Source organism: Eleginops maclovinus, chromosome 6 (genome assembly GCF_036324505.1).
Source record: "Eleginops maclovinus isolate JMC-PN-2008 ecotype Puerto Natales chromosome 6, JC_Emac_rtc_rv5, whole genome shotgun sequence".
NCBI classification, from domain to species: domain Eukaryota; kingdom Metazoa; phylum Chordata; class Actinopteri; order Perciformes; family Eleginopidae; genus Eleginops; species Eleginops maclovinus.
The window spans coordinates 16,529,892-16,550,505 of record NC_086354.1 but is presented as its reverse complement, the minus strand read 5'-3'; the positions used below and the strand labels follow the sequence as shown (position 1 = coordinate 16,550,505).

The window sequence follows — 20,614 nt, the reverse complement described above, 5'->3', positions numbered from 1 at the left end:
TGGAAGTGAAAGACTACACTGCTGGGTCCACATTAGTTGTGTCTCACGTCCACAAATTGAAGTTTTGACAGCTGATCTGCCATGATATTTTTGGCGTGGCTTTACCCTCTTTTGATGGGGCCAGATTTCAGACCCCTCATCTGTCCTTTTTTCAATAGCCAGTCCAAAACCCATTGAATCCATAGAATGAAACACTGAATGGGGGAGTGCCCTGGATCACTTTAAATCAAATTAAACTTCCTCTATTCTTTTAAAACGGAATATAATTGAAGTTGCCTTTGGAGCAAAACAAAAGTGTCAACATTGCTGGCCGTATGTTGCACATGTTTTCATTTTTACTGAAACCACAAATACATTTAATCAACAGCTTAAAATGATGTTTACTTTCACTTACGCCGATGTCCTTTCAGCAAGCGAAAATGTTTTCTTTTTACCTAATGAATTGAATTTTAGTGCATTTTGGCAACAATGCTCGCGGTGTACATGTGCATTCTCGCCCACTATAATCTGCACTGATTTGGTATATTTTTAACGATGTAACTAAGCAACAAACGTAATTGTCCCTTTCAAAAGCTTTTGTTAGGCCCTCTAACACAGTCTAATACATAATTAGGCATAATGTCTACAGCTCATTATAGTACACATGTGTGTAGTTAAATGGACCAGGAGAGTAGCTCACTGAATTGTGTGGATTCATTGGAAATGGAATTTATTTGTTTCCTGGGTTCAGATTACATTACAATTATCTAAGTAATTCATTGTGCATCATTCGTTTTCCTTCTGTTGTTGTGGATACTTTTTATCACCAAGTGTTGATTGACTGCTGTATATTTTTCCTGATTTGAACCTGATATTCAGTGGACTAGCTTTAAAACAAAAACAAAATACAGCCTGAATAATACATATTAAAAAAATGATGGGTGTCAAATGCACATGGGTATTGACACACAATTTTAGAACATATTTTGCTGTTATTGTCAGATTTGAGGGCTATTTTCTGTGGAAAAACAAAAATTGGAAAAGTAGACTGGAGGCAGTAAGATTTTTTTCGCTGTGGGAAGCTGGTCATATCTGCATTTTAACAAAAAGGGAGAAAAATAAGCCTCTCGTTTGGTTGAGCCACACTGCGTTCAACTCCAGCCAACTGCAGCCCTGCTGCAGAGTGCTGGTAATGGCTATTCTGGAGTACAAACTGTTCACCTGTTCCAACACACAAACCACCGGAGGGATCCAAGTTTTTTTCCTCCATCTCTTTCCTTTTTTTACTGCACTTCTGTCTCTATATATGTGTGTGTGTGTGTGTGTGTGTGTGTGTGTGTGTGTGTGTGTGTGTGTGTCTGTGTGTGTGTGTGTGTGTGTGTGTGTGTGTGTGTGTGTGTGTGTGTGTGTGTGTGTGTGTGTGTGTGTGTGTGTGTGTGTGTGTGTGTGTATACGTGTGTACATGTGTGGTTGTCTGACTGTTTGCGGCTGTGTCAGGCCGTGGAGTCCATCTGGATGAAAAACAAAACCCTTGTTGCTCGCCTCATAAATGTAAATACGTTTAACTGGTTTTAATTTTTCATTCAACAGGGTTTGTCTTCAGACACCTCTTTTTAAATATTTCTCACAGCAGGGGACTGTTAGTAACACATTGTAATGTTGCAAAATGCATATGAAAGCAGACATGTCAAATTCCACCGCACCTCATTATGCACGAAATCATATATTTTGTCTTGTTTTTTGGTGCCACATATTTTATGTTAAAGCTCTTATGGTGAGGATTAGATTTTTTTGTGCTGCTCCGTTAATAATAATGCCTGTATCTGTATCATCCTCAACAGTGTGTGATCTGATTCTCAAAATCCATTTCTATCTATCTATCTATCTATCTATCTTCTCAACTTATATAATATCTGATGTCTAGCCACTTAAGAGGATAGAGCCCCACTGAAAGTAAAAACCCTCACAGTGCAAAGAGCCTTAGAGCATAAGTTTGAATGGTTTTGGAGGATCAAGAGAGATTTTATTGAATCAATCCAGATGATAGCCTCCCATTGTTAATCACTGACTATGACTTAATATAAGCAGTGGTGTTAATAAAGTGTTGTTTCACATGCACTTAGGATAACTCTAACCCTCTCTGTCTGTTGCACTGATCAGACTTTCGGAGCGTAAGGCTTTGCACAATATGTCTGTACATGTGACCGGGATTTATGCTAAAAGATAGATGGCAAAAGGTCAATGCAAATTAATTTATTGGGAGAACTCAGCAAAATAAGCTATAGTAGAAAGAGATCATAGGAAATTAGTGTGAAATTTAGGAATTAAATGCAAACATATTTTAATAATCTGCAATAATTGTGCTACATTTATCATATATGGATTTTAATAGTAAAAAGCTGGGATTTTAATGCATGATCTTCTAAAATTATATAAATTAAAGTGCTAGAAAAGGTATAATAACTCTCGTATTTGTTAAGCATCCAAGTCTTTTAAGAGTTGAGAAATAATGTCTTAATAACAAAACATTTCTGACTCAAATTTCCTTTTTCCAACTCTTTTTTAACCACTGTTTTAAAAGCGTTTTCTAAGAAACTGCAGGTGAATTAAATATACAAATTTGTATCAAAAGACATTAGATCACTTGAGCAATTTTGGATCATGTTACACTTTTCTGTGAGCGCTGTACACTGTCTTTATAATTTTTATTTCGTTTTCTTGACTGAGATGTATAGGCATAAAACCATGCCACACACACAACAGCAGCTTACACATATGTTTTCTCTTTTATCTGCACGTTTGTAGTTTCCTCCATCTGTTTCTTTTCAGGAATCCTCATCACTTTCCTTGTTCACATCTCTAGAAACAACAATTATGAATTTCTAAATCAGTTTTATGTGCAGATGACAACATGTTGCTGCTTAGTTTGCACTTAAATATACACATTATGAATTAAAAACTGATGTTTGCTGTCCATCGCACGGTAAATCCTTTATAATCGTGTCCTAAATCTATATTGGGTTGTAGCACCAATTGGAGGCACAGAGGAAGAAGAAAACAATTGTGTTTCTCATCACTAGGTTTTGTGTTAAACTAACAAACATAAGGTCATATATGTTATCCGAAATATACTTGAGGAATTGCTTGGATTCTTGCAACATTATGATTACTATTTCTATTGCAACATGTGTTCTTTTAAATCCTCTCAGTTATAAAAACATGTTTTTCTCAATATATTATTTGTAGAAAAGTAACAAAAATCTAAAACCTTTAAAGGATTTGGAAAAGATTATCGAGGACAAACAATTCTCTATCATGAGTGTGACCGAGGGGTCACACAAGAAGATGTTTGGTCCGTTAAGTCTGAAAAAAACATAGAATAATAAGTGTTTTCTTGTTGTTTTAGATGGGAACATAAAAGCAATCAATGGAGTTGCCTACATAAACGGCCATGATGTGCCAGCAAACTCAAGCGATCCTCTCGGGTGGTCAGAAGTTGCGTCTGATGGCTCTCCACAGTGTGAGCCAGACACAACCGAACCTCTGATGGATGAAGATGATGAGGAGCTCCTTAACAATGAAAGAGAAGACCAAAGCCAAGACAGGATGAGCCGTACGTCATCGAGTCCATACCAAGATATGAGGGAGGCGGAGTGGGAGCCTCTATCTCTGTCCGCCCAGGTGAACGGCTCTGTCTGCAGTCCCCAAAGAGCGTCCGAAGACTTTTCAGGCAGGGGCCGTGTGAAAGAAGAGCCTCATTTAGAGTTAGGGGGTCCGATGGGCAGGGTGGGTATTTTTCAGGCTGAAGCTCTGAGGTACAGGCCGCTCCCCACAGAGGAGGACAGTGAGGGTGAGGCGGAGGTGGAGAGACCGCCTCAGATGGACGGATGGGCTTTAGGTCTCCACCCGGACAGAGCCCTGGAGATGTGTCGGGGAGGGAGGGTGAACTTCAGCATGTTGGAGCAGGCCATTGCTCTGCAGACAGAGCAAAGACAGGTGCTGCACCACGCCTACAGGGAGATGGATCGCTTCCTCATGGAGCAGATGACCAATGAGAGGAGGCACCAGAGGATGATGGACATGGAGGGCAGACTCAACTATCATGGAGGAAAAGGTAAGGACAGCATGAAGCTTATCCATACACACAAACTGGCTGCAAGAATCAGAAGTGATCATTTTGGGAACAATTATTTTTGGGGAATGTATTTTCATCCATAAATCAGATAGACCACTTGTGATTTGGATGATTGGGTGCTCAAAAAACATTAAAAGGAATAAAAGAAGGGGGAGGGGGGAGGGGAATCAGAGGGAGGAAATCCTCTTAAGTACTAAAAACATTTTGGCAACAAGTGAAGTAATAAATGAACAGAGTAAAATAAAGAAGAACAACATTTTCTGATGGAATTGCTACTACTCAGAATATTGGATTTTGATAGGAATCAACTGGATATTTAACCATGACCATAAGTCTTAAATCCTCCTAAAGTACCTCTCATGTTTCCCTCTGATTCTTCAAATGACTGCAGCTAAATGTGTAATCCTACATGTAATCTTTCGATGGATGGGCATTAAGAAGTGAATGTTGAACTGCAGCCTTAACTAAAATGACAGATTAAAAGATGCATTTTGTGAAAAAAAGTATCTAGCTTTGCATGATATTTTCAATCTGTTGACCTTTGTACAATATGTAGACACGAAAGTGCTTTGTATCTATGTTTCACTTCAAACTACACTTCTTGGTAGAACACAAAGACAGAAAGGCTTTGTTATATTCGGGCAGTGGTACAGTGGCTGTATTATATTCATTTATTGTGGCATCTCGTTTACTGTGTCCGCAGATTCTCCACGTACAGATAAAAAGGACATCAAGTGTCCGACTCCTGGCTGCGATGGCACTGGTCATGTGACCGGGCTGTACCCGCACCACAGGAGTTTGTCTGGGTGTCCTCATAAAGTCCGAGTTCCTCCAGAGAGTAAGTCACATAAGCAGTATTTGTATACATGCTGTACAGGGGCTGAGTTATACTTGTAAAAACTGCAATTTGTAGGATTTATAATCAGTCCCAGTAGTATAAATCCTCTCAACACGAAGCCAAAGACAAGAAAGACTTGATTATACATTTAGTTCAATTCAAATATGGGCATAAAACTTTTCAAATAAAGTTAAAGGATTTCCTCTCTCTCTTTCTCTTAATGTGCTGTTGTGTGAATTCTTTCTTTTCCCCCCCTTACACGGGCGATTGTTAAGTCATTTCAATACAACTCAACAAACATTCAACATTAAACAGTAATGTTACAAAAGGAACAGAAAAAGTAATTAACTTTTTCAAAAAAGCGCGTGCTCTTAGACTGTAGGCAGTATTTGCAAATCAAAGGGCTAGCTAACGCAGCATTCAAAATAAATAGACAACTCCAACAAACTAATTGGAGAATATGTACAGAAAAGAAGTTTCTAAGGATACAGAGCGGACCTTTAACGACGCGTTTGTTTTTGAAGAATATAATCAGCTGTCTTGTAACGCTCCTCTTTGCACTAAGCTATTTACATTTCAGGCACATTAAAGCGTCCCTCACAATGAGAAAGCCTTTTGCTTTTTCTTCTGTTTCCGTCTCTGTGGGATCTTTCCTCTATAGGCGCTAATGTTCCAACCAGTTCCATAAATCCTGATTTAATGCATGGAAATGTGTTTGTTTTATTTCCATAATGCTCAGTATGTTTATGTATTACAAGTTATAATCTTTCCGTTCGATTATGTCTTACATGTTGAGTTATTTTGGACTCTTCCTGAGCTTATCTCCTCTCTCTGTCCTCGTCCCCTCAGTCCTGGCGATGCATGAGAACGTCCTCAAGTGCCCCACACCCGGCTGCACCGGAAGAGGCCATGTCAACAGCAACCGTAGCACCCACCGGAGGTAAGTCTATAGCAAAAAGCAATTAAAAATCTGCACTCTTTTACAGTATTAGGCTAATGTGTTTGATATCCTCCTTAACCAGTCTCTCAGGCTGCCCCATCGCTGCTGCAGTGAAAGTGTCCAAACCTCAGGACGAGAACCTGAAATGCAGACAAACACCTGACCGCTCACCGAGGTACATCACACTGCCAGATAACGCTGGGGATTTTCACTGCTATCATTGTGTTCACATGTACAGGACAATAATTACAACAAGCTTTCAGAAATCATATTCAGCTCTGTAGTGAGCTGAAGTTGTTTAACTGAGGTTATGCAAAAAAGTGATAAACACTATTATTGTTGAGGAGAGTAGGATATTTTTATTCACTGATCCCAGCAGATCAGCCTATTTCCAGCTTTCCAAGCAGACATAAGCAATGGTTGCCGCTCCTGTGAGTTCCTCTCTATTAGAGATGATAAAAGAGCAGAACTCTTTGTTCCCTGTGGATATATCATGGGCAGGATGCCCACTCCTACTATATTAATTAGTCTGGCAACCTGGCTGTAGATCTACAACACACATCAGATCCCAGACTCTATCTGTACAAAAGCACTGGCATCCCTGACTGCTTAAAAAAAACATCTATACTTAACCGCTTAATATGAGCTTGTTGGGCACTTGTTATTTCACGAGGTTTGCACAATAAAATGATGTTTTTTTCTTTTGTATTTTCCTCCTTGCAGAGCCATCGGCTTGATAAAGAAATACGAGATGAACCAGTTGAACTACAGGCTCTCTCATCCAGTAGCAGCCTTGCAAACGAGCCTCACAAAAGACATGGTCAAGTACAGCAGAATCCGCTTTGATTACGCCAGCTTTGATGCCCAGGTCTTCGGCAAACAGCCTCTGATGGGGCCCAACCAGGACCAGGAAATGTCACATTTCCCCGACTGTAAGTTTAATACATTTTAAATAACAAAGCTTTTGTGAGCGTGTACATGTTCTGTCAGATGTTCTAGGTATGGAGCTTTGTTTCAGCCACAAAATGACAACAATCACAGATCTAAATGCAAATATTTGTCACGTTTCAAGGGTTGCATCTCCTATTGTCTGGTGTAAAAGCCTACCAATATGAACTTCCAAATTGTTGTACATTACTCTTAATTAGCGCTGTTTCGGTAACTATGTTATTTGATTATTTGTTTTCTTTCAGTGCCTCAGCAGTATCCCGGCTTCCTCGGTGCTCCCGGTGGCTGTTTGCCCACCTCTGGTCAGCTCAGACCTCCGGGTCAATTCAGAAAAGAAGACGGGCTCCAAGCCGCAGCAGCGACAGCCGCCATCCTTAACCTTTCCACCCGCTACCAGAAAAACATAGAGGCTGTAGCCGGCCGGCCCCTGGCAACCTCAACAAAGGTAATCAAATTAGACCACTTGGAAAGGTATTTAATGTGGTCAATTTAAAGGAACTCTGATTTGTGTATAAAAAGAAAAGACATCAAAAGACGGAATTTGGCAAAGAGAGCTCGGCGCTCTCATGGCAGGAAATAAAGAAGGTTTCCTCTCCATAAAGCTTTAATGTACACAAATGGAAATTCAAAAGAAAAATTCAATAAGCCTTCTTATACCCAATTACAGCTACTCGTCTATTTTTTTATTAAAACATGTGGTACTGTATTTTGTTTCGACATCAGCTGGCATGTAAAACCCTGAACTGTTTTCTGAAAACGCGTCTTGCCCGCTGCAGATGGCAGAGGATATTTTGCTTAGTTATATGATCCAGGAGAGGCTGTGTGTCTACACCAGATAGCATTTAAAAAGCAGTTTAATGGATTAGTCCAATCAGCTAAAGGAGTTAACATCTGAAAAGTTTAATTCACACAATTCCAAACTCTTCTTGGAAACATGGGCAGATCAAAAAATCTCCTCTGCTGTCATTATTTCTATGGTGCCAATTTTTTTAAACTTCATGATTAATATTGATCACAGTCTGTGGGTTACATACGTGCTCACTGTACTGTAGATGATTCAAGGTTTCCACACCTACACAGCACAGATCCTTGTCTCCCAGCTTGTTGAGCTGAGAATGTGGCCCCGTACCAGGTACCAGCCCACTGAATGAATAAAACAGTGTTAGCAAGTTAATCATCTGTTCTCATTTACAGCTTAGTTGTCTTGGAGAGACGTTCAAAATAAAGAACAGCTTTCAGGTCTGAAAAAAGGGGGCCATATTTAGAGTGCTATATGTCGTTGGATGCTTTAACTTATCTGCATATGCATGATATGTATGGCACAGAAAACGCACCACATAGCCCTCTTTTAAAGCATGAACACAAGCTGATTTTAATTTAAAAAAGCAAGCCGCTTAAATTACTTCATTAATTAATCAATAAAAGCAACAAAAAAAACCTAAATCTGGAGTTTTAGTTTTTAGTTGCAGCTAAAAACAACATTAAATCTTAATAAATCATATAAAGTCTTGCGCATCCTTTTGTTTTTACACTGGTGTTATTAAGATTAGGTACACACATCATAAAACGGCTGGATAATTTAAGTGGACAGCCACAGCCAATGTTCATGTAAATCATCCCCTTTAATTAATTTGAAAAGCTCCCTTTTGTTATAAAAAAAGAAGTAATGATGTATAGGGTTTAATGAAACATATGCATTGAATAATTGGTTTCATTTATGGAAAAGGATTTCAGCATTTAATGAGGTAAAACTTTTAATACCATAAAACAGCCATAAGTCATCATGCTTCTGCTTTTCAGCACAAAAAAAAAGAGAAACACATCTGTCAGCGGGGAAACTTATGCCACATTAAGCTTTTTAATTTTTGCTATAATAATGATGACCTAAAACCTGCAACACGGCCCCCCCCCAGCTGCCATCAGGGTTGTGTGTCCTAGAAAACAGATGACACAGCTGTCACTGAAAAACTACACACCAGTGATTATTTTTTTGTGTTCAGCAGAATTAACGCTGGCTTAGTTTGGTACTTTGTCTGGTGTGAGATAACCACTGTATGTATTATTTAAATATGTTTGTTTGTTCCGCGTTTCAAGTCATTTTTTCATGTTTACAGAGAAATGTTTTTGGGTTACAGTTTACCATATCGCTGCTGTCATATTAATAAGACGGCGTACTGTTTTATTTACATTCCCTTTTAGTGTAATTAGAAAAAAGGTTCTATTTTTATCCCCTGATTTATTTGTTTTCACATGTTAGCATGCACTGCCATGATATGTGAGGCCGACTTTATTTATTAGACCCTTCCCTCGTGTGATTTGATTAAATGTTGAGGTTTCTTTCCCTTTAGGACATGCTCATAGAGGTGGATGAAAATGGCACCCTGGACCTGAGTATGAAGAAGTGCAAGGAAAACGTAAAAACCCCGACAAAAACACCTTTTGACGACCCGCTGTCCCCTTCTGAGTCGGCCGGGGCCAAAGGCGGCAGCATGCTCATCAGCCCCGCCTTCTACCAGCCGCTGTGTGAGAGGGACAGCTGGGAGGGGCCCGTCAACTTCAGCAACGCTCACGCTTTACAGGATGCTGAGGTGTGAGAAAAAAAACACAACCCCTCACATTTGTAGCTTTAATGTGAAGATGTGAATTAAGTGCATTAGAAAACAGGAGAGTTGAGACACCAAACAAAGAATTTCAATTAAAAAAAATTCAATGAGATTGAGCAGCATATAAAAGATGACTAAAAGTGAAAGTCTAAAAGAAATGGAGACTATGGTTTATTATTTTTACTGGAGAGCAGGAGTTTATACAATACTAAGGTCATGATTTGAAATCCCCTAACTATATATTTCTTTTAAAGGGAAAATCATTTGGACTTTACATTTTCTATTCATTCAGTTTATCTGTGCAAATATATTGTTTCCCCTGATACAAACAAAAAGAAAACTAACTAAAATACCTCTCAGAACTTTCTTTTATCTCTATAATTGTTCTACATAAATGTCATAGTTTTTCCATAGAAACATACAATCATTTGTTTAAATCCAGTATTTATTACTACCTTATAATCTCCAAACTTAAACATGTCAGAAGGCTTTTTAAAGCTCACAGGAACTTAAGAAATATTTCGTTATTTGAGTTGATGATCTTTACGTTGTAAAATGTTGTCTAAAACTGGTCAAAGTTATAAACTTTAACTAAAATTACACTTTAATTAGTCAAATATAGTCCCAAAAATCGTCAAAATACCAACATTTAGTCTAAATTTAGCCAAATTTGGCCTAAAAATACTTTAAACCGTCTACATATTTGTGTGGACATAAAACCCATATATAAAAATGGTCTGCACATATAATGCATGTACTACCTAAATAAATCGTATGCTTTGCTTTAAAGCTTTTCTTTATTCAACATTGATAGTTGTTTGTAGTTGGTATAAGGAGTAATCACATTTGACCGGCTTTCAAAAATCATACAACATCTGGTGACGGAACAATCTTGTCTGTGGTAGAGAAAAGGAGTCCAAACGTCATAGCCATACCTCGTAAATACTATGTGGATTAAGTATGACTTTAAATGGATGTATGGTTTACTAGAGTATAAGTATCCTTAAGCATAATCGCACTCTATCCCCCCAGGGCTTGTGTTTTAAGAGTATTATACAGTGCTTTTCATTAATTATTCACTTTTAGGTCATTGTAGATCAGGTCAGGTTTGGCATTTCAGACAGTCAAGGCCACGTTTGAACTTTCTTTCTGTCTCATCAGGAGGATTACGATCATGTCTCCTTGGAAGACCAACACTATCAAGGAGACGGCAGCATGATGAGCCCCAAAGCCAAGCTGTTACTACGTGATGTAAAGAAAGAGCTTTTGAGGTTTGTTGAAGAATAAAATAACTTAAAGCATCCGTATTCAGTGGACTGTGTATAATGTGATCTTCCCTTTCAGCTGGCAGATGGTCAGCAGTAACGACAAACCATACCTTTGTTTAAATAGGAGGGTTTGAGTCAAAAAAAGCACTGAAACTCATTGTGTTGCACGTCATTGTAACCGCTATGTCTGCAGGTTCATGTGGAGCAGAAATGCTTCTAATTAAAAGTGAGTTTTCTCCCTGTATATCCCTTACAAGCTAACAAATCTTGTAGTTAGAGTGCATGCTCTGCTGGGTCTCCTCTCCAAGATCACACCACAAAATATAGTAGGATCCTCTAGTTTCAACAGCACAGCACCCCCCTTCAGGGATATTATTAAACTAGAGCAATATAATAATGACTCTTCTACTAAACTTTCCGCTGTACTAACTCTTTTTTTTCTCTATTTAATGCCCATGAAAAGGTTCTCAGTGTAAAAAGAAAGATTGAGATCGAGCTGTGGGAACTAGAGTAATCTGTGTATTAATCGCTTTGTGTTCTCCTGCAGCTGTCCGACCCCAGGCTGTGACGGCAGCGGCCATGTGACGGGGAATTATGCATCACATCGGAGGTACTGTAAATAATTACACTCTCATTAGCACTAGCGAGCAGATATATAGAGCAGGGAGACGGCAGTGATTGTTTAATTATGTTGAGACAGTTGAATCATGGCTTGTAGAGTTAAGATTTTAAATCATGTGTCATTTTTTTTAAACACGGTGACATGGGAAAGCTTTCTCATGACGAGGAGGTGGAATTGTGTTTTCAAATGATTTTGTATAAATATGCTTTGAGACATTGTATTAAGATTATTTAATTCAGCGGTGATCAAAGAGTGCATTAAAGTGACTGTTAGCTCTTTATCCTCTCTAGTGTGTCTGGATGTCCCCTGGCTGACAAAACACTCAAATCACTGATGGCAGCCAACTCTCAGGAACTAAAGTATGTGTTTTGAAAAGTGTTATTGTTGCTAAAGTATTTTGCACATTAAACTACGGAAGCTTGCCTCAGTTGGGGTCAATGCTTTCCTTTTCTTGTCCTTTCTACAACACATTATGCATGGTTTTCTATGTACTCCACATGAAGTTGTTGGATATTTGTACAGCTTTTCTGCATATTAGCATGAATCCACCGTTCTGCCCGCAGTCTTTTGCTGTAAAAAGCACCTGCTCTCTGTGTCTCTTCACCTGCAGGTGCCCAACACCTGGCTGTGATGGATCTGGACATGTGACTGGGAACTATGCTTCGCACAGAAGGTAGCAGAGAAAAATCATCGCAACTGAGCATGAAATACATTTGTCAGATGCATGACATTCAAGCAGATGGTGAAAGTCGCACTTTATGCTGCAAACATGCTGCACTTTTTGAAGTCTTGTTTTTTATTGATATTTTTGGCTTCCAACTACTTTAGTGATTAAACATTTATTCATGTGGATTTATAAAACTCGATTGGCTTGTGCAAATTCAATCTCAATAGACCTCATAGCTGCCTGTAACAATTCAGCTTACATTTTTTTTACTCTTAAATAGATTTCCTTCATGTTAACCCATATTGTCGCCAATCATTTTTAGCTTGTCAGGATGTCCACGTGCCAGAAAGGGAGGTTTGAAGCTCACACCAAACAAGGATGACAAAGATGAGCAAGAGCTTAAGTAAGAGATTTTTTTTTTTCTTTTCATCCCATTTTTGTTTCAAAAATAAAAAATAAAACGTTGTGAAAATGCGTCATGCTTTTGCGCCCGGGGCATTATACCTTGAGGCCATTAAGTTAAACAAAGAAAATAATACTTCTCTTGTAGTAACATTAGTGAATTATTTTCAAAGGATTAGCAGGGTGTTTTTGTGGGATTTTTTCAGGGTTTTTATATTTTTTTTACTGAATGGAATATCTGGCTTATTACTCTTCACTGAGTGCTTTCTTTATAATTATAGTATATTAAGACATTTTTGAATTGCCCGCTCTGATGGCATTGCACTCATTTGCAGCTTAATCATTGTCTGTGAAAGTGTTATTGGAAAAACAAATAATGTAATTGATTTGCAGTTTAAATCCAAAGTCAGATATATGAGCCCTTGTTTACTTACATACATCTGGACCGAGATTTTTTCTTTTTAATTACTAATGCAAGGGCATGAGCTTAGGAATTAGACTGGAATAGATCTCATACACATTAAGAGAGAAAGGGGGAGAAAGGGGGAGGGTAGCAAATGTCCCTAGATTATTGTAAATAGAGGGCCATATGGCATGCCTCCATTGTGCTCCTGCCTTGCATCAAGCTACACCTACCTGTAGTAGATGTAAGTAATGGGACTGCTGTTGTTTTGTTCTCTAAGTGCTGCTGCTGTCGAGTAACAGAATGCTGAAACAGGCTTTTTGCAGCAGCACTCTAAAGCATGTGTGTCATTTGTATCATCTCAGGTGACCTTTCACCTTTATCAATAAGGGAAAGGGTTAGCCACCTCCAAATTACATTCTTTCGCATGAGGGGATACATGACAATTATCTGTAATTCATGTCACTCCATTACTGACCTGCAGAAAACAGGCCTGAAAATGCAACTGGAAAACTCTTAATGAAATTCAGCATGACTTGTGCTTTATTTTTTTCACGCACAAATATCATCAACATTAAAGCGTTTGCACCGAACAGAGTGTGCGCTCTAACTCAAGTTGTAGTGGATTAGTAACTTATATTTAATGTGATTATTTTTGTTTTGGCGACTTCGTTTTTAATCAGCATTTGGCTGGATTAATCAACTTAATGGTTAACAAATCTTCCGGTCTAGTTATTACATTTTTTTAATGATGTGCTTGTTATTATATGAGCAGTTAAATGTCTTTATTTTTTCCTGTTGCAAAGAAATGTTATTTAGTGCAATTTAGTTACATTCATTCCTGCGTGAGTCAGCAGTGTTTACAACATGCACGACACTGTGTGTTTCTGGTAGGTGTCCAGTAATGGGATGTGACGGACAGGGCCATATATCGGGAAAATACACATCCCACCGCAGTGCAGGCAGTTGTCCACTTGCTGCCAAAAGACAGAAGGAGTCGTCCATCAATGGGCTGCCCTTTGCCTGGAAGTCCAATAAACAGGAACTGCCCCATTGTCCCCTGCCTGGCTGCAATGGCCTTGGACATGCCAATAATGTGTTTGCCACTCACAGAAGGTGAGGTCCTCCATTTTATCTCTAAACAACACTGCTGGTCGACATGTTGCATTCTTACAATGGTGTCTTAACTCTTATTCACAATGTCTTACTGATGTTAAAGTGTTGTGATATTATCCAATCTAAAAATGTCCATTTATGACCTGCTGAACTAGCTTGTCGGGTTGCCCACTGAATGCACAGAGTATCAAGAAAAAGCACACAGAAGAAGAGATGATGACCATTAAACTGAAGGCCAGCAGTGGTAAGCTATTCAGAAACGCAGTATGGTTTAACAATATTCAAGCATATATATATATATATTTTTTTTTATCAGTTTGAACACGTTAAATTGGATTATATGCTTCAATTCAGGTGTAGAAAACAAAGAAGATATTCAACATTTGGATCACGAAATTAAGGAACTGAATGAATCCAACATGAAAATAGAAGCAGATATGATGCAGCTTCAAACACAGGTAAATATCTACTCTGACAAGTTGATTTAATTAACACCATCTTTTTCTCTCTATTCGACAAATGTCTTATCATTTTTTGTTTTTGCACCCGAAAGCAGATATCGTCTATGGAATGTAACCTGAGGACAATTGAAGAGGAGAACAAGATGATCGAACAGCACAACGACAGCCTTCTGAAGGAGCTCGCTCGCCTTAGCCAAGCTCTCATTAACAGTCTAACAGACATTCAGCTGCCTCAAATGGTACAGTAAGCTTTAAGCACAGACTCTTCTACCACTCATTATATCTAACCTGTCCTGGAAGAAATCTCATTTTATATGAATTGTCTGTTTCTGCTGTACTGTTTTCACTAATAGTCAAACATTGTTTTTGTTGCAGGGACCCATCAGTGAGCATAATTTTGAAGCCTATGTGAACACATTAACTGATATGTACAACAACTCGGAGCATGAATACTCTCCAGAGTGCAAGGCCCTCTTGGATAATATCAAACAGGCTATTAAGGGCATCCATGTTTAAGCTGTAGAGCTACCAAGAGGTTTCTTTGACTTGGGATAATGGCACTAGATAGCTCTATTTTACTGAAGAGTGCTGGCTTGGCTGCATGTATAAGACGAAGCTTTTTGAAATGTGTTCGGCATTTCCTGGTAAATGCACTGCACTGAGAAAATGACCAGCCAGATTTGTAATGCTTTTACTGTTTCTGCATTCACTTGATATGTTTATCCTGGTGAGATTTTTACCCCTCTTCTTGCACTTAATTATTTTGTATGGTTTGCTTGATTTTAATCTGTATGTGTTCATGTCATTCTTATTACCGCTATTTATTATTATTATATTTGTTCATCAGTGTATTTATTTCCTCAATTTTAATTTATTTCTTGAATTGTAAATGCTTAATATTTGAGAAACCTGTTTGACTTTCTGCACATTGTAAATTTACATAGAAGCACATTCCAATTTCATGGCATACTTTCGCCATCTAGTGTTGAAAAAGCGTATATTATTATTGAACCATAAGTTGGATCTCCCTTCAAAGTCAAAAAACCTACCAAAACGACGATGAATCGATATTTTTAAGCATCGCTTTTGCTTTCTTTATTGGAAACTGAATGTATGGTAAGACAAAGTGAACAATGAGATCAAAAAAATGCAATGCAACTGTACTGTTCCTTTTTCTTCTTAACCGATAACAGCTGAATGCAACCAGGAAGTGACACTGAGCAAAGATGCAACATCATTCGCTGAAACGAATGTATTCTGCTTTGCATAGGGTGCCACAAGAAGAGTGCAACAAAAATCAAAAATCCACTTTGTCAAGATGTCTTTTTTTTAAATATAGATATTAAACTGCCTTCTGTGCACACACTTTGGAGTGTGCATATAGTATGTGCCTAAATGTATATGAATCCATAAAAGTATACGAGTACTATGTTTTGTGGTAGGACAGTATTATGTGGATGGTGTCTAATTTATTATACAGTACAATTATTTTCATAGGAGTTTCCTGATGACTGTTTAAATACCGTTGTCTCAGTAGCTGTAATCTCAGAGTCAGGTTTTCAAATATCACGACTGAGATGAAAAAGCTTGGTGTTTATGTTAACTCTTGCTAGCATGGAGAGGAAAAAAAGAAGAAGGAATTAATTAAAAAACGTTTCCTGTTTTATCTTAAACTGCTTTCAAGCCTTAACATCTCAACCAGTCTTATAATATTCTTGTAACGCTTGGGGCAGATTTGAATAGTAGCTATCTCAAAAATCGAGCTGTCTACCATTCGGTTTCAATCATTAAATGCAACAACAAAAAAAGAAAAGAAAAAAAAGGAAATGAAAACATAGACAAAATGGTAGTTGTTGGCTAATCAGTTCTTTGTTTGCATCAATTGCACTTTTGTATTTAAATTATTTTGTGTTTTAGTTCACCAAACTGCCCTAGACTTTAACAAAAAGCAGGGAATTTGGACAATGTAATCGTATCAAAGTACATGTTTAAATTTATATTAAGTTAATCCCACAAGAAAATCTTTATTTGAGCAATACATTTTTCCTTTCTGCATAAAGAAATCAAAGACATGTAGCCTAGGACATTTTGAGAGAACATTTTTTAACAGCGAACGAGCCAAATTACCGGAAAAAAAGGACCCTATTTTATCCAAAAACTCAATGTTGTATCAAACTTGATTCTTAAAAAATGAATTGAATCAAATTCTTTAGACCTAACAATCCTTTATTTATAATTTATTATATTTAATTCCTAAACCACACATTGTTTGCTCAGGAAGTTTTGTGAATAATATTTATTTTTCCCTGTTAGTATTTGATGTTTTGTAATGTGAAATGCTTTTTTGTGGAACGATATTAGTAAGATATGAAATTGTATTGTATTTTCTTTTCTTTTACATTAAAATGTAATGCTTTTTTTTCAGTTGAAGTAGTTTGTAAATTGAAACTTCCTATTACTTTTACTATTTCATAATAAACAGATATGCGCTGTGTTGTACAGTTTGTGTATGGTAGAAATAAACTTTTCAAATGGTTGTGTGTTTTTCTCTAAGCTTCTGATGTTCACTGTGTGTCAAAAGTAAACCTGGTCACCCCAGAAGGATCCAGTAGGGTCTCACTTTTCCTTTAGCATTAGCTACACCTAGTGTTAAATATGAGGTATTACATCTAGGATAACGAGGAGTGGTTATGGAATCAGGTTACTAAAAGATGCTGACCGTGTAATAATTACGTCCAGGGCATGTCAACCCTTCCCGTCTGACCTTCATATTATCTTCACACTGACCAGAAAATACTTGAAATAAATTGGACAAATAATGCAAACAACACAATCATCTTCAATGCATTTAGTTTAGGACTGCAACAGATGATTATATTATCACTTATTCTACCACCATTTTCCTCAATTTGTGGATTCTATATAATGTTCAGGAGGAAGATCAAAATCTCCTGAACCCGAGTTTTAGTCTTCACTTTTCTTTTGTCAAAAGGTTCAAAGCTCTAAGGTATGCAGTGTACTATCACATAGGACAAGGAAAAGCAGAATATCCCAACAACTCTAATAGGCTAATGTTGGGTACTAAAGAAAATCAATATACCAATAATTAAATAAAAGGCAGAACAAATTTGGTAAACACATGATCAATAGAAGTACTAACAGATATAAAATAAGTATCATTAAAAGCATACAAACCTTATATTTAATGTTAAAAAAAACAACAACATATCCCTCAGGAAACAAGCAAACACAAGTTTCACACCAGATCTTAAACTCAACACACTCTCAAGATAAATAAAACCACCAGAAACAGTAAGTTCCCAAAACTGAAGTTAGGTTTGAGCTCTGAACCCTTTTCCAATATATCAGGAGTCAAACCAGATTAAAATAAACTTCTAAATCCATTTTTGATCAGAGGACGTAATCCTGCTACACATACAATGATTCCAATTATGTGGATGGTTCAGATGTATTGGTAAATGTACTCTGTATATTTGTATTACTTTAAGTGTGGAAGTAGAGTCAGAATATGCAAGGCCTGCCTGAAAACAAAGGCAGCATTTCACCTAAATATACAGTTTAATTTGATATGAAGTAACAGCTCAGCATTCAAAGAAGGAGGCTCTAGGCTCACACTCAAAAGCACCAGCAACAGAATTTCTGTCATGCCACAAGGGGCCCACGGCTTCCTGTAATGTATATGCCGTGAGTGTGTGTGTACCACAGACTGTATGAGTGAGTGTGTGCAGATTGACAGAGCAGTGGTGCTAACGGGTGCTGATGAAACTTGATGGGCACATACACACTCTGACCTGATCTAACCCAGCTGTAGTCAACACTGTCTGTTTACTTTTGTCTAATAATACATGCAGCTATAAATAATTGGTTTCATAGAAATAATATTAAAAGAAGCATAGCCAAATATATCTTGAGTTTACTTTAAGGTCATGACACATACTGTATATTGAGGACAATAGGGTCACGTCCTAATTCAGCACTGTAATGACCTGAGGAGGCGTTTGCATTATACAGTAATGGAAGTTACATATCATCTATATGACGCCAAAGACAAGCCTTACTTGGAGTGGAAATGCAGTCCTTCATTAGTAAGGCCTGTTATGACCCTGCATGACCCAAGTAATGATTCCACTAATAGGTGCAGCATTCAATTACTTAAAAACTAGGATCAACCCATTAAACAGCATGCACTCTGGTGTATTACATGGTCATGTGAGTGAGCTGTATATGTCTATGTTACGCAATTAAACTACCGACTAAGGAAACTTTAAAAAACAAAATGCAGGAGAAAGGTCTGTATATAATACTTATTACTCACTAACCCTAACCCTAACCCTCTCCATCGTGGTGGGCTTCAGGGCCATCGTCCCAGAAGAACCCCTTTACTCAAAGAGCGGCACATCAAAGCCAGACTGAGATAAAGATGAGTTTTTGGCGAAAAAAAGAGAGAGACCTTCAACCCTAAGAACACAGTTCCCACAGTTAAACATGGTGGTGGGAGCATCATGCTGTGGGGCTGTTTTGCAGCCTCAGGCACAGGGAGTCTTGTTCGGGTGCATGGCATCATGAAAAAATAAATTATGTTGAAATTTTGAGGGATAATATGCAGAAATCTGCTCGTAGTCTAGCCTTAGGTCGTCGCTGGGTCTTCCAACAAGACAATGACCCCACGCATACATCGAAATTGGTCCAACAGTTCCTGAAGGATACCAAAACCAAGGTCCTGGAGTGGCCCGCACAGAGCCCAGACCTCAATCCTATTGAGAATCTGTGGCGGGAGCTCAAAGTGAATGTCCATGCTCGGAAACAACGCAATTTGGACCAGCTGGAACAATTTGCAATGGAAGAATGGGCCAAAATCCCTCAGGAGACCTGTGCTAACCTAGTAAAGAACTACTCTAAGAGGTTGATGTCGGTTGTGGCTCAGAAAGGGTATACTATCGACTATTAATGGTCAGGGGGCTAATAATTGAAGATGTCTCATTTTTGCCCTTTCTCGTTTCAACTCAGTGTATGAATAAAATATCCTAATCAAACTTAGTGGACATTTTGTCTTTGTTATTTTGGAAACAAATACACTATAAACACTTGTTGTTAATGGTCATTTCCAGGGAGAAATCAAGAGTTGTGTCTAATTTCATAAGGGGGGCTAATAATTTTGGCCTCAACTGTATATTTCTGTGACTGTATGCTGTATGTGTTACTTAACTTATATATAGACAAACACGGTCTCGTAAAATAAGCTGAGACTTTAGTGATCCATAGATGAGAAACTTGGTTGTCGCAGCAGAAGATAGATAGGATAAAGAGGATAACCTATGCAAGAGCACATAAAAACAAAATAACAAAAGTGACAGCGGTGTGGTGTGACGGATATCAACACAGTGAGATTAATGTATATTGTAATAAAGTAAAAATAATTAAGTAAAGTAACCTACCAAGCCTATCTTCAAATGCCTGAAAGAAAAGATGTCAAACTAGATTGTCTTTAAATGGAAAATTACAACATAAACTGCACAAAGTAAAGTCAGATTCAATCTTTTTTTTCTGCAATGGATGTACTTATCTCTGTAGTGCAGTACACTACCTCATTAAAATGAATAATTGGCTCCTGAAAACTTTTTATATTAAAAAGGTGCAGTAAATGTAAAGCTACAAGAATAAAGTTATTTGATACAGGAGACACAAGTGGACATTTATTAAAAACCCGCCACAAGTAACGCTAGAATCAATAGATATTTATTTCAGTATTTTCTTCCAATCTGACAACATCTGCTCTGTCTACTGGATGTATTTGTTGGGCATTACCCCACTTTATCACAGAAATACTTTATATATTACTTGTATGGTGTGTATCTACATACTATAATGAAACAATAACTTCTATAAGTAGAAGTTCTGCACTAAAAATCTTGCTTCGGTAAAAGTAAACAAGTATAAGCACCAAAATATCAGAATATAAGTCTTCAAAGTAAAAGTACTCATGTGCAGAATGATCCATTTCAGCAAGTAACATCACTAGATAGATAGATAGATAGATAGATAGATAGATAGATAGATAGATAGATAGATAGATAGATAGATAGATAGATAGATAGATAGATAGATAGATAGATAGATAGATAGATAGATAGATAGATAGATAGATAGATAGATAGATAGATAGATAGATATGAGCAACAGTGCCTCCCTCCACCGACAACATTTCAAACCA

General features: G+C 37.7%; 1 protein-coding gene across 5 annotated transcripts in view; it reads left to right on the top strand.

Annotated features, from left to right (window-relative positions):
• st18 (ST18 C2H2C-type zinc finger transcription factor) overlaps positions 1-16,204 on the top strand; it is a 39,626-nt gene extending 23,422 nt beyond the window's left edge. For 2 of the 5 annotated variants that reach the window (XM_063885146.1, XM_063885152.1), the window contains 17 exons: positions 3,386-4,093; positions 4,818-4,952; positions 5,802-5,892; positions 5,975-6,067; positions 6,616-6,824; positions 7,086-7,285; positions 9,189-9,428; positions 10,605-10,714; positions 11,259-11,321; positions 11,624-11,692; positions 11,944-12,006; positions 12,323-12,403; positions 13,700-13,921; positions 14,077-14,165; positions 14,276-14,379; positions 14,475-14,621; positions 14,758-16,204. In XM_063885146.1, coding sequence (XP_063741216.1) covers positions 3,386-4,093; positions 4,818-4,952; positions 5,802-5,892; positions 5,975-6,067; positions 6,616-6,824; positions 7,086-7,285; positions 9,189-9,428; positions 10,605-10,714; positions 11,259-11,321; positions 11,624-11,692; positions 11,944-12,006; positions 12,323-12,403; positions 13,700-13,921; positions 14,077-14,165; positions 14,276-14,379; positions 14,475-14,621; positions 14,758-14,898 — 2,765 coding nt within the window. In that variant the 3' untranslated portion in view covers positions 14,899-16,204. The remainder of the gene's footprint in view (positions 1-3,385; positions 4,094-4,817; positions 4,953-5,801; positions 5,893-5,974; positions 6,068-6,615; positions 6,825-7,085; positions 7,286-9,188; positions 9,429-10,604; positions 10,715-11,258; positions 11,322-11,623; positions 11,693-11,943; positions 12,007-12,322; positions 12,404-13,699; positions 13,922-14,076; positions 14,166-14,275; positions 14,380-14,474; positions 14,622-14,757) is intronic. The other 3 variants (XM_063885147.1, XM_063885148.1, XM_063885151.1) reach the window with 3 other exon arrangements.
• The last annotated feature ends 4,410 nt before the right edge of the window (positions 16,205-20,614 follow it).